The sequence below is a fragment of the Mauremys mutica genome, chromosome 1 (genome assembly GCF_020497125.1).
Source record: "Mauremys mutica isolate MM-2020 ecotype Southern chromosome 1, ASM2049712v1, whole genome shotgun sequence".
Lineage (NCBI taxonomy): Eukaryota > Metazoa > Chordata > Testudines > Geoemydidae > Mauremys > Mauremys mutica.
This window is the reverse complement of record NC_059072.1, coordinates 156,049,558-156,062,008: the sequence shown is the minus strand read 5'-3', so window position 1 is coordinate 156,062,008 and position 12,451 is coordinate 156,049,558. Positions and strand designations below refer to the sequence as shown.

Here is a 12,451-nt window from a genome sequence, read left to right as displayed (position 1 = left end):
ATGGAATAGCTCCTGGGACATTTCCGCAAAAAATGGGAGGTGACATTCTGCTGCGGAAACCCCCTGAAGTTCGGGGAGCTCCTCTCCCTCTAATTGCTCCAGTGGGAGCAAATTTCCAAACCCAGGGAAATCTCTACCTATGAGCACGGGGTATGGGAGGTTTGGGACTACCCCTGCTTTCACACCGGTGACATTTCCCTGAATTTCAATTTTTACTGGTATGATGGGGTAGTAGCTAACAGTCCCATGGACACAGGTTACCCCCGTACGCTTGGCCTGCATTAACTGGCTGCGCTTCACTAATTTACCCGAAATCAGGGTGATAGCACTCCCCAAGTCTATGAGTGCCATGGTTTCTACCCCATTCAACTTTACCTGCCTTGTATATTTATGTGGGGTGACTGCGACCCCTACAATATTGAGTAGGCTGCATGGGTCTGCTCCGTTCCCCAGGTTACACTGCCTTCGCTCTATGACATTGGGGCACTGGGCAGCTATGTGCCCCAACTCCCCGCACCCATAACACCTATAATTGCTTCTAGTCATTCCCCTATAACGTGGGTTAGGGGATTTAGTCCCAGGGTTCCCCCCACTCAGCCCTTCGCCTTCCTTCTGGGTTCCCGACTGGTTTTCGACCTCCCTCTTCTTCCACCTGGGACTTCCTGGGGGATTGGCCGCCCGACCCTCCATGGTCGGGGTCAAATGTTTGTTTCGTGAGGGGCCTTCCTTGGGTAGTTGGGTTAATTCCCTGGCTGTTATCCGTCTTTCCACCAATGTGATCATTTCGTCATAGGTGGACGGATCGTTCTGGCAGACCCATTTTCGGAGATCTGGCGGCAGCCCCCGCATGTAATGGTCCATGACCAAAGTCTCTAATATCTCCTCCGGGCTGCATGCCTCAGGCGTAACCACTTCCGAGCAAGGTGTATGAGGTCGAATAGTTGGGACCTTGGAGGTTTGTTCTCCCTGTATTTCCACTCCTGGAACCTCTGGGCCCGTACCGCTGCTGTCACCCCGGATCGTGCTAGGATCTCTGCCCTCAGCCGGTAATAGTCAGCAGCATCCTGAGTGGGCAGATCAAAGTAGGCCTTCTGGGCCTCTCCGCACAAGAAAGAGGCGAGAATGCTGGCCCACTGCTCCAGGGGCCACGCCTCACGCTGTGCAGTCCTTTCAAATGAGAGGAGATACGCCTCTATGTCATCATCTGCCGTCATCTTTGGCAGACAACCGGTGCCCCTCAGGGTTCGTGTCCCATTGGACCCCTGGGCATGGGTGGTGAGGATCTTCAGCTGGTCCACAACCTCACACAGGAGGGCTTGATCTTGGGTCGCCTGGCTCATTAATAATTGGTTGGTTTCCTGCTGTAACCTCATGGACTCCTGTTGTGCCATCGCCTGAGCCCGGGTTGCCTCCTGCTGGGCCGCTGTGGCTTGCACCAGTGCTCTCACCACCTCCTCCATGGTGGTACAAATAACAACAACCAAAAACCCACAACCAAAAACCCCAGTGCACTTTTTTGTTTTGTTTGTTTTTTTTGTTTTTTTAGTAAACACCTCTTTGTTCCGCCACACTGTGAACAATCACAATCCCACTCCTGACACCAGTTGTGGCAGAGCTCTGACCTTGCTCCCGTGGGTCCTGTGCTTCTAGGCGGTTTATGCTAGCCTCAGTGGCTCACTGTGACCCTCCACGTAGCCCTTCTCTCTCTAGGGCCAGGGTTACAGTCTACTGAGCCCTTTTCATCATAGGCTGCAAGGAGGTTGGTGAGAGAACTCCCACAGTCTCTGTTCAGCCTCCTGTCCTGACAGGGACCTGACTTCCCCTTCCAGGAGCTGTTCCTGTAGTGGTGGGTTGGGGGGAACCCGGGCCCGCCCTCTACTCCAGGTTCCAGCCTAGGGACCCTAATGGTAGCAGTTGTTGGCAGCCAACCTTTCACTGCCAGAGTTGCTACATTTCCCTGGGCCACTTCCCCACAGCTCTCCTGCTTCTCCCTTCTTCCCCCTTACCTTAGGGCTCCTTTAACAATGGTTTGAGGGTGTCTTCAGTAACCAGCCCTTCAGCCGCACTTCCTCTCCTCTGGCTCCCTAACTCCCCTGCCTGACTGGAGTGAGCCCTTTTTATAGTATCAGCAGGGCCTTAATTAGAGTCAGGTGGTCACATTAACTTAATGACCTCACCTGACTCTTTACAGGTTAATTAGAGTCAGGTGTTCTCATTAGCCTGGCGCAGCCCCTGCTCTGGTCAGTCAGGGAACAGAAAACTGTTAATCCAGTGGCCAGTATATCTGCCTTCTGCTATTCTGTTGTACCCAACTGGCCTGGGTCTATCACAAAACCTAGGATGTTATTTCCATTTAACTAGGTTAAACATTTAACAGATTGCTACTGTGTTAGCTCTTTTGAGTTTCAGTTTAGTAATTGATCTGCATCAAATGACTGATATGTAGGAATTCTTCCACAGACATTGTTTTGGCATATTTTTATTCATCTCAGTAGTGTTTTGTGTTAAATACTACTGCCAAAAGTGATGTGAGCCCTGCGAGGGTCGTAGCTTAAAAAAAAAAACTTTGCAAAGAAAATGCTGCGAATACATTTTCTGTCCAGATGAGCTCATTACATTTCAGACATTGATCAAAATAGAGGCTCCATTTGGCCAAGCCATTAAAAAGCTTTGCTAAGCTTTTCACAACTGGATGTCAATCTTTCATCCACTATTTAGGAATTTATGCCACAATAAACAGCACATGTAATTTGGAGGAATTGACTGCCTGTGCTGTGAAGTGGTGAGCACACATGAATAAAATATAGATTTTGTTCATTTGATACTTCACAAAAAGAGAAATGGGCTAGATTCACAAAGGAACCTAGGTACTGCAACACTGAGCATTATCATGTCAAATGTTGAGGCGCCTAGAAAATCACTGAGATTTACAAAGCCTGGGTTAGGCACTTAGGCTCCCCATACAATGAGTAGGGAGAGATGGGCACATTAGAATGGGATTCACAAAAGCCAGTAGGATAGGCAACTTCCTCCCTAAGATAGTCCGTAGGATGTGCTAAGCTGAGGGATGGGTGCTAAGCCCTGCCCCTCTTGGAGAACTAACTCCAGGCTGCTGCCTGTAGGGACCCCATCCACTAGATAAAGTCTGAGCATACCTACCAGATCAGGCCCTGTAGATGAGTTATCCTGAGAAGCGCCTATCTTCACCCAGTGTGTGAATCACACTGGGGCTTAGGCAGCCAACCTCCAAGTATGAGGGCTACAGTCCACATGCTCAGAGGCAGAAACTTAGGGAACTTCTACTTCAAAAAAGTAGGTGCCAAGCGAGTTTAGGTACCAGGGCTTGGCGGTAGCTGAGTGGGGATTTTGTGAATCCCAGTGCGACCTGATTCTGGGATTTAGGTGCCTAAAGTGGCATTTAGGCACCTACATCCTTTTGTGAATCTAGCCTGTGCTGTTTCCAAATCAGAATGGAGACATTAGGTAGTATTTTATTTATTCCCGTATCATTAGCTTTAGTAGAACATCAGTGGGTCCTTACAGATGACTATCTAAATGACTTAAGCAATTTTCAGAAGTAATAAATATACTACCATGGTAAAGTTCGGTGATTCTTACTTATGTGTAATTTGGTGTGTCATAAACAGATAGTTAAGGGTTAAAGTCTGTTTTACCTGTAAAGGGTTAACATGCAGTACCTGGTGACCACCTGACCAGAGGACCAATCAGAGATGAGATAATTTCAAATCTCTGTGGAGGGAAGCTTTTGTCTGTGTTCTTTGTGAGAACTGTTTTTGGATCTAAAAGAGGACAGTCATGTCTCCAAGTTCTCCTGGAGTAGTTTCTACTAATTAATAGTGAGTATTAATTAGAAAGGCGAATTAGTCTTATGATTTGATTTCTATATTTGCAATTGTGTGTTTGCTAAAGGAAATGCTTTATTCCTGTTTGCTGATATTGCTTTTACTGAGAAAAGGGGGAGAGGGGATTCTCTCCAGAGATTGATAAGGTTATACCCTATGAGTGTCCAGCTTGGGCTCATAGAGATTCTGTATTTTCTTTTTATTCTTTAATAAATTCTTTTCTATTAAGGACTTGTTGGTCTTTCCTTGGGTGGATTCTCAGGGAAAGGGGAGGGGGAGGTATCCCTCTGTAGTTGGATCCCGGTATCTCTCCTAGGAAAAGGGAGGGGGGAGGAAGCAGGGGGAATGGTTTGTTTCTCCTGGGTGTAAGAACTCCATGGATTTGGGGCTCTTGGAATCCCCTAGGATTTTGGGGAAGGACTGTGTCTCAATTCACATTTCCTAATTGAGTGGTGGCAGCTTACTAGATCTAAACTAGGATTTTAGTTTAGAGGGAAACCAAGTCAGGTCCCCACATTGGAGCCCAACAGTTCCAAGTGGGGGTGAGACCTTTGACATGGTGGCATGCGGGTCCTCACCTTGAAACCCCCCAGTTTCAAGTGAGGGTAGACCCATGACATGGTGTCTTTAAGGAAACCCCTATTGCACTAATAGTATCTGTTGTTTTAATTTCTCCTTCCAGTTCCTGCTGTTTCTCCCATATAATCATTGATTTGATGAAAAAGATAATCAAGTTCTGTGACTAACCACACAAAATATATTAAAACAATAAATCAACCCATTCTTCCCACACTGCATTACAATAATAACCATGACCTGACCTTTTAACACAGTGAAAAAATAGTCTGTATATTTCCAGCGGTTTCTTTGATGTTTTTCATGTGAATGTATGTAGGAATGTATTTTTCCCCCCAGCTATCACCTTGAAAATATTTTGCTAACACCTGCCTGTTTATTTAAGAGGAACTGGCATGCGGAAGGGGATTCCTTATCTAGAAAAACATTTTTGATGAACCTCCCTGTTAAGTAGACTGGCATGTGAGAGAGGGAAGAAAATTGTTCTTTCTTATTCCTGTTTAGCTGTTTCAAACTCTTCAGCTTTATAAAGAATTGTAGGCTTTTACAGATTCTTTAAAAAAAACTCAACTCAAAACTAAAATATCTTGTAGTGACAGAGCAATGGTGATTATGACTTGATCTTTATAATTATTGCATTAAAATCTCTCTCCCTTGCCTTCTTGGAGCTGGTTTGAAAGCTTTAAAATAAAACTCTTTTCAGACATAAGTAGAGTTTTGTTTTGTTTTTTTAAGCCTCTTTTGGCTCAGAATAGAGTCAAAAGGGGATGCTTTTTCAAATATTGCGTATGGTTAGTATTTCAGCTTCAGAACCTGTTTTTCCAAAAGAATAATGTATAGATCTGATAGTTTTTGTCATGGTGATAGTCCTTGTCAATATTTGTTACTGGACATCTGATACAGTATTTCTGATACACCCTTCGTGACATTAAAATTTCTCAGTTAAAATTTGATAAGTTTTTCCAATGTGCCTTTTGGCTTATCAGTTTTCAGAAATGTGATCTTTTCACAGCTGCAACAGTAAACTTGCTAGTTGAACCTTTGATACCTGGTTCTAACAAGACAATTATGAGGAGAATCTTGCAGGCTGTTAATAGCCTATTATTAATTCGGGATAATCATGCTCTCACACACTTTTGATAAACCTGTTTCCTGCTTGTGTTAATTAAACTATTACTTATTTGCACTGTATCAGAAACTGTTGCTATAGCAAAGCCAAATTCCCTTGCTGCACTTAATTTTTTAATTCAGTCCTTTTAACAATTACTGAGACTCTTTGAATTTAAAAATCATGGGTCTTAAATAAAACCAAACTTCCTTTCTCATGTTATAAATTACACCTAGGATTATTGAAAATTACAGAATTTTTAAAACCTAATGCCCATTTCACAACTTATACTGTTGATGTCATTTCACCATTTATGGGTGTTGACACTTTTTTTCATTTCTCTGATTGGATATTGAAACTAGACTAGTCAGTTTCAGGCATTGTCTGAGATGAAAACACTAAAGGAGAACATTTGTTGTTTTTGAAGTTACACAAGCATCAGAAAATGTTGCTATTCATCTAATTTTTATTAAAAGCTTATTTTGATAAAATCTAAATTTGGGTCCACTGCCTTTAAATACCAACAGCTATAAAAAAATCCAAGGACACAGATTCTCCCTTCCCCTCGTGAAAAGCAGCAAGATAGGACACTTCGTAAAGAATTTTTTTCATATTGTCTCATTGTTGCATAAAGCAAAATGTGGTTTGCTGCAAACTTGGTAGATCTTCTGGCAGGCCAGAGCCACCTGGCCAGAGAGTCCCTAGCCCCGCACCACCTCTGAGTTTCAGCCGTCTTCATGCTTTGATTGCAGCAACTCCTGGGAACTCTAGAGTGCTCACCAAAAAAAGTCAGTAAAGTTTGGGGTTGTATTCACTTTTTCACATATCTTCTGTGGAGATGACGTGCATTCCCACCTGGCCTACCTTGAGTCCTTCCCCTGCACAGATCCTAGAGGGTACAGAGTCTGAGGGACAGTACTGCAGTGCCATCCCAGTCCATTTGGAGCAGGTGAGATCTGAGCCTGAATATTGGTCTCTGTGGGGATGAACTGGCCCAAGTGTGTGTGCTGTTTCTGTACATGAGAGACCACATGCACTTTCAGTCTCAAATGCTTTTTTACTTTAGATTAAGGAAAACACTGACAAAAAAAGAACAAAAGTAAGGTTGCCATGGGAGAGCTCTCTGTGTCTCCTTTGTAAAAGACTAGAAGCAACTCTAAGAAATGCCTTTGGAGATTTGTCAATAACTACTGTCTTTAAACCTTCATGACTTTCTGATCACACAACCACTTCCTGTTCTCTGAAAGGTTCTGTCTAGAGAGGGCTGTTAGCTAATGGGGTGGAGCTGCCATTGGCTGACTGCAGGGCTGTTAACTCCATCAGCATAGATGTACTGTCAGTAGCATTCTGGATATCTTCAGAAAATGACGTGCCTCCTTGGGTTTGTGTAGCTGTCTTCTGTACCTCCTAACCTTCATGTGTTTATGACAAGACCATGGAGGCAGATGGTATACCTGTTACTTTGGCAGGTGCCAGCCTCTTTATATTTGAAATCTTACATTTTCTCCCACTTGCAGTGGAATAACTGGCATTCTTGTTGTAGTATTTCATCTGCTCTAGTTTTCTGCTGTGTGGTGTTTTTTTTACGACTTCAGGGTTACTTGTCTTTGGCTGAAAAGGCTTGTTAGATGTTAATACTAAGATTTTTTTTTCCTCCTACCTCTATCTCTCTGAACAAATGATTGTAATAAGGCATTGTGAGGTGTGTTTACTTCCCTAACAGTGCTAAGTAGAGATTGCTTTAATCTGCCTCTGCTTATGTGCTATTTGTGATAATCCTTTTAATTCTACATTTTAAGGCTTTGACATGGTATACTTGAACTGACCCATCAGTGAGAGTTGCCAAAATGAACCATTTATGAATTGTGTAATTAACTCATCTGGAAACCACAGGCAGGTACAATGAATTATCATTTCTATAGGCCCAATAAAAAGTTTTTAAGCATAAAAACTTATTTTGGCCATCAATCTAGAATTATTCAAGTTTTTGTAAGTTTGAGTTACTTTGTGTTTCTTGTCTGAGCTTATCAGATTTTCTTTTGGAAATAGCTAGTATTTAAATCAGATACACTCCAAACTCCTTCTGCAGCTAGGGTGACCAGATGTCCCGATTTTATAAAGACAGTCCAGATTTTGGGGTCTTTTTCTTATATAGGCTCCTACTACCTCCCTCCCACCCCCATCCCAATTTTTCACATTTGCTGTCCTATCTGCATCTCCTCCTTTCGTTATTTATAGGCACTCCTGATAGCATGACCACTATAAGAAGCTCCTTACATGCCCTGTATTTTACATTTAACAAATATTTTGAAATTCCATTATAATTTTCTGCAGTTGCTTTGGGTCACGGTGTCTGTTATATGGCTTCCAAAAGTTTAGGGCCTGTCTCCATCTTGACCAATTTCTGCCCATAAACATATTTCTGAAGCCACTCACAACCGCAAAAAATGCTGGTGTTTCTTTTTCAATCTGAGTTTAATTCTGTTGTGTTTTAGTTAGCACTTTGGAAGCACGTGACACGGGGCAATCTTCTTGAAACAGGAGTTTCCAATTTGTGGGAGTCTGCATCAGCTGAGATATTAGGCTCTCTGTTAATGTACAAATATTGTAGTACCAGTCCTTCTGGCAGATTATGAATGGCACGTGATCCAGTAGGCAGCCTCTGAGAACACCTGCCAGACTGGGCCCCATGGATGAGAATGGTCTCCTCTGCCTGTCTTCCAGTGGTCTGTGGACTGCTCTGGGGATTAGGTGAGAGGTGGGCATCTGAACACCTAGAGGGAGGCAGCAGTGTATGTGCTCAGAGGCAAACACTTAGGCATTGAGTGAGTTTGGGCGCCTACAGAGCTAGGCAGCAGCTGAGCGGGAGTTCTGTGGATGCCATTGGTACCTAAAACTGGAATTTAGGTGCCTACGTCTGGGGTTTAGGCACCTAAGTACTTCTGTAGGCCTCAACCCCTATCTCTGACCCCTGCTAGCTCATTCCTGTCGGAAGTGACTTAGCCCTGGGTATCAGATAAATATGTCTGAAGAGCAAAATTTTGTACCTTTTGGAACAGAACTTTTCACCAAAAAGTCAAAAACTGTCCCATGCAGGCTATTCCAGCACCTCCAACCAGAGCTTCATCTCCCTGTGCTTGATTTCAATCTACCCACCTTGAGCACTGTGCTAGGTACCCCATATGTTGTTCAAAAATGAAATATAAACATTTCCAACAATGTGCAATTTGCCCCGATGGTATTGCATCCTTCCTTTGTTATGGATATGATGAGAAAGTATTTTTACTTCAAATGGGAAAACAAACAAATTCTTCCCATTCCCTCCTGCCTCCTCTATGAAAGTATATGAATGGATATCCCCTGGGTTCCTGGGGTTATTCACAGGCAAAGGGGAAGCCCCTGGTTCAGATATTAACAGCATACTACTCAATTGGCTGTAAGTAAACAACAGCAGAGGACGGTTGGGGAGAGCAGTTTTGTTGTTCTGGGAATAGTTTTTCAGTATGGTTCTTCTAGTTAGATTTTTAAATTATCTTGTTAGCTGTGTAGAAAGCTCATGTACATATCACATTTTCCTTACTTTTAAAGTGAACAAAAATAAAAGGAAATTTGCTATCCTACAGTTATTTGATGTCTGCTTAATTTTAATACAAATTACTGTCTGTTTCATTCCTAGATTCAGATGATCTCACGAAACACTTTAGACCCAGCTGAATATTGAGATTGTTGTTTTGCACTGTGCATTGAGGGTTTTATTTTGCAATTGTTTCACTTGCGAGCAATTAGTTATACGAGGCAGAAATTGTTTTCCAATATCTGAAGGAATTTGTAAAGCATACAGTTCGAGGCTCCTTACTGTCTCTATAGCTCCAGTTAGCCTGGCTTGTGGAGCAATATGTAGAGCCCTGCAAATCTGCAGATATCTGCTTTATATCTGCAGCTATCTGCATCCGCATGTGTGCAGATCGTGGATTGGATGTGGATACAAATTTGTGTCCGCACAGTGCTCTAGCAATATGCACACAGCTAGGGGAGAATCTATTTAGAAGTGCTTGCATTTTTTGATGATAATGTTATACAAGTATAGCTATTCTAAATGTTTTTCAAATGCGAAACATTTCAAAGTTAGATGCCTAAAATAGTTAGTTACAAACAAAAATGCAGGTAGGGAACCCAGCAGAGGCAAAATTGAATTTTAAAATGCTCTAGGTTGCATGCTTCAAGAAACAAAATGAGATATTTTGATTCCCCTATAAATGAACAGGGAACATTGTTTTCTGAAGCACCCTTTATATTCTCCTTGCCCTGAAGCAGTTTTACATGGAAAACTTACCACAAATCGTTCCTGACATATAGATTGCATCATGCATAAATATAAAGTGCTTCAGAACAAGGGGATATTTTAGGACTCTGATAAGCAGTTTCAGTCTCTTATATAAGCTCTAAAGAGTTTGATATCTTTGAATAAAGATGGGCCCAGATCTCAACAGCCCACACACTGGGAGCTTTTGAAATCCAAATTCAGCTCAAATTCATAGTAATTTGAATGTGAAAACACTTCAGTTGTGTAAGTGGAGGTGAGTGATTCATACAGTAGAACGTGGGAATCTTTGCAAATTAAATACATGAGGATTTCTGATGGAGAACGTAGCTCATGCAGTGAAAATGTTTAGCTCTGTCTGTCTTCATATCAAGTGGGATTTTTGCTTTCCCAGTTCCTGGTTATTTTTAAAATAGACTGAACCAAAACCCAGGCCTGAACCTACCCACACACAGGTGATATCATGCTAAAGATCCAAATGTTCTGCCTTCAGTCTGTATCTTCTGAGAGGGCCTGATTCTCCATCAGTTCACACCAGTTTTATTTCCATAAACTCTAATGATTTCAGTAGAGTTACACAAGCATTCAACCTGGTGGCAGATAAGGTGCAGAATTCTGTACTAACTGCTGAACAGTTAGTCTGTGAGGGCCTGGTGACCACCTCACAAGATTCAGCCCTACATTAGTGGATACAATTGCTCTGATTTAGGAGATACTCCACCAGTAATGTGTTCACTTACTTACCAATACAACTGAAAGTCTGAAGTAAGGAAACTGTCCGAGTCTATTCATAGGAGGGCACTCACTATAAATTCCCAGTTAATTTTCCAGTGGTACTTGTTTGTGCTTAAAACAACTCTTGCTGCTTTCTAGTGAATTGCTTTAACATGCAATGTAGCTTGAGCGTGGCACCAGTAAAATGTGTTGAGATGTTTCTTTATCCAGATCTATGTGCAGCATTCTTAAGTGTTTCAATACCCTGTGTGTCAGTTCCTATCCTTTTGCTCCTCTGTGTTGCTGAAGCATTGCCATCAATTATTTGATTCAGTCTCTGTCTGTGTGACGATACCATATGTGAAGTAATGTTTAAAGATTCATTTTAGGACTGTTTGTTTATATTGACTATCAGAGTTTTGTGTTACTACAAACAAACTAGTAATACTCAGGAAAAACATTTGAATATTTGCATTGGCTTCCATGAAATCAGATGTTTGATGCTTGGAATTTACAGAAGTGCCTACATGAGGAGCCTAAAAATATTTTCAGCTGTGTAACTTTGCTTCCAAAATATCCTGATTTTTTATACCAAACATTGGCTTTGTGTGTTGATTGTAAGGCTCTCTGATGGTGAATGTATACGTTACAGTGCAAAGGTTCATCTTAGTCACTGGTATTTTTCTCTCATTCTTCATATCAAGTAATACTTTTGCTTTCACAATTCCTGACTATAAAAATGAAGGATTTTATGCTTCCTCATTAGTGTTTATTCCATTATTTTGACGTAATCATGCCACCTCCATGGAAGAGATGATGTATAGGGGTATATTCCTCTTTCAAAGCCCTTGCAGAAGTTAATGAGAACAGAAAGGAGAATATTTCCCTTTAGGTGTGTAAGTCAGCAGCATACACATTTTCATTATCATTCTTGTGTTTTTTAAGACTGCATGGGGAAGTGAGGAAACTGTGGTGTTATTTTCATGAAGCCAAAGAGAATAGAAACCATTATTCATTTTAAGACTGCTCCATAAAGGTTGCAAGTTTGGGTTTTATTTCTGTAAATTAAAGCATGGGAAATGTTTCATTTGAATTGCCTTTTTAATATTCCAAAAAATATAAATCAAACTTTCTTTTAAAGTCACCAGCTCACTGCAGCGGGACCACTGTGTCAGGCAAGAAAACTGCGCTAGGACTGTAACTGCTCGGGGCTGCTTTCATATAAATGTCATGATGATGGTTGGCTCAATTGTTCTTGTCCTTTTGCAATGCATGCATTTTTGTGGCAGTAGGTTACATTTCCAGACGGGCAATGCTTCAGCAATTACATGGAGTCAGTACATTCTCACATGACGAGCGTCACTATGCCGCTAACACATGGATGGACAAAGGTAAGGCTTGATAACACCGCCTTCATTTTTATCCTAACATGTTAGTTGAAGTATCCTGTATTTTTCTGTCGCAGTGAGCTGGGCAACAGTTAGAGGTTCCACGTTCAGGTGAAGTCAGATACAAGACGCTGATTTTATTTGTCAGAAATGTTTCTCCACAAACTAACTATTGCTAAAAATTAGAACAGTAGAACTAATGTTATAATGTTATAAAACAGCAATTGATTCATGTAGGTCAAACCATGTCTGAATAACCCAATCCATCTATAGGGCAGAACATTGAGGAGACCGAAGAGTTATTTTTAGGTGGGCAAAGGTAGCCTTGATTGGCTTACTACTTCCTTTGTTGAAGCTCAGAATTTAAGATTAGTCGTTTAGATGGCACAATCAATGTACACAGTATAATGCTGCTATGCAGTAGGTAAGCTTCAAATGAGAGAGCCCCTGTCAACAGTTGCTTGCAATCTAATGGATAAAC

General features: G+C 41.8%; 1 protein-coding gene across 11 annotated transcripts in view; it reads left to right on the top strand.

The window, feature by feature from the left end:
- STXBP5L (syntaxin binding protein 5L) overlaps positions 1-12,451 on the top strand; it is a 421,232-nt gene that overhangs the window by 383,903 nt on the left and 24,878 nt on the right. For 7 of the 11 annotated variants that reach the window (XM_045001067.1, XM_045001064.1, XM_045001066.1 and 4 more), the window contains one exon: positions 11,872-11,973. The exons of 3 other annotated variants lie outside the window; for them this stretch is intronic. In XM_045001067.1, the coding sequence (XP_044857002.1) occupies positions 11,872-11,973 (102 nt within the window). The remainder of the gene's footprint in view (positions 1-11,871; positions 11,974-12,451) is intronic. One more of the 11 variants, XM_045001061.1, reaches the window with a different exon arrangement.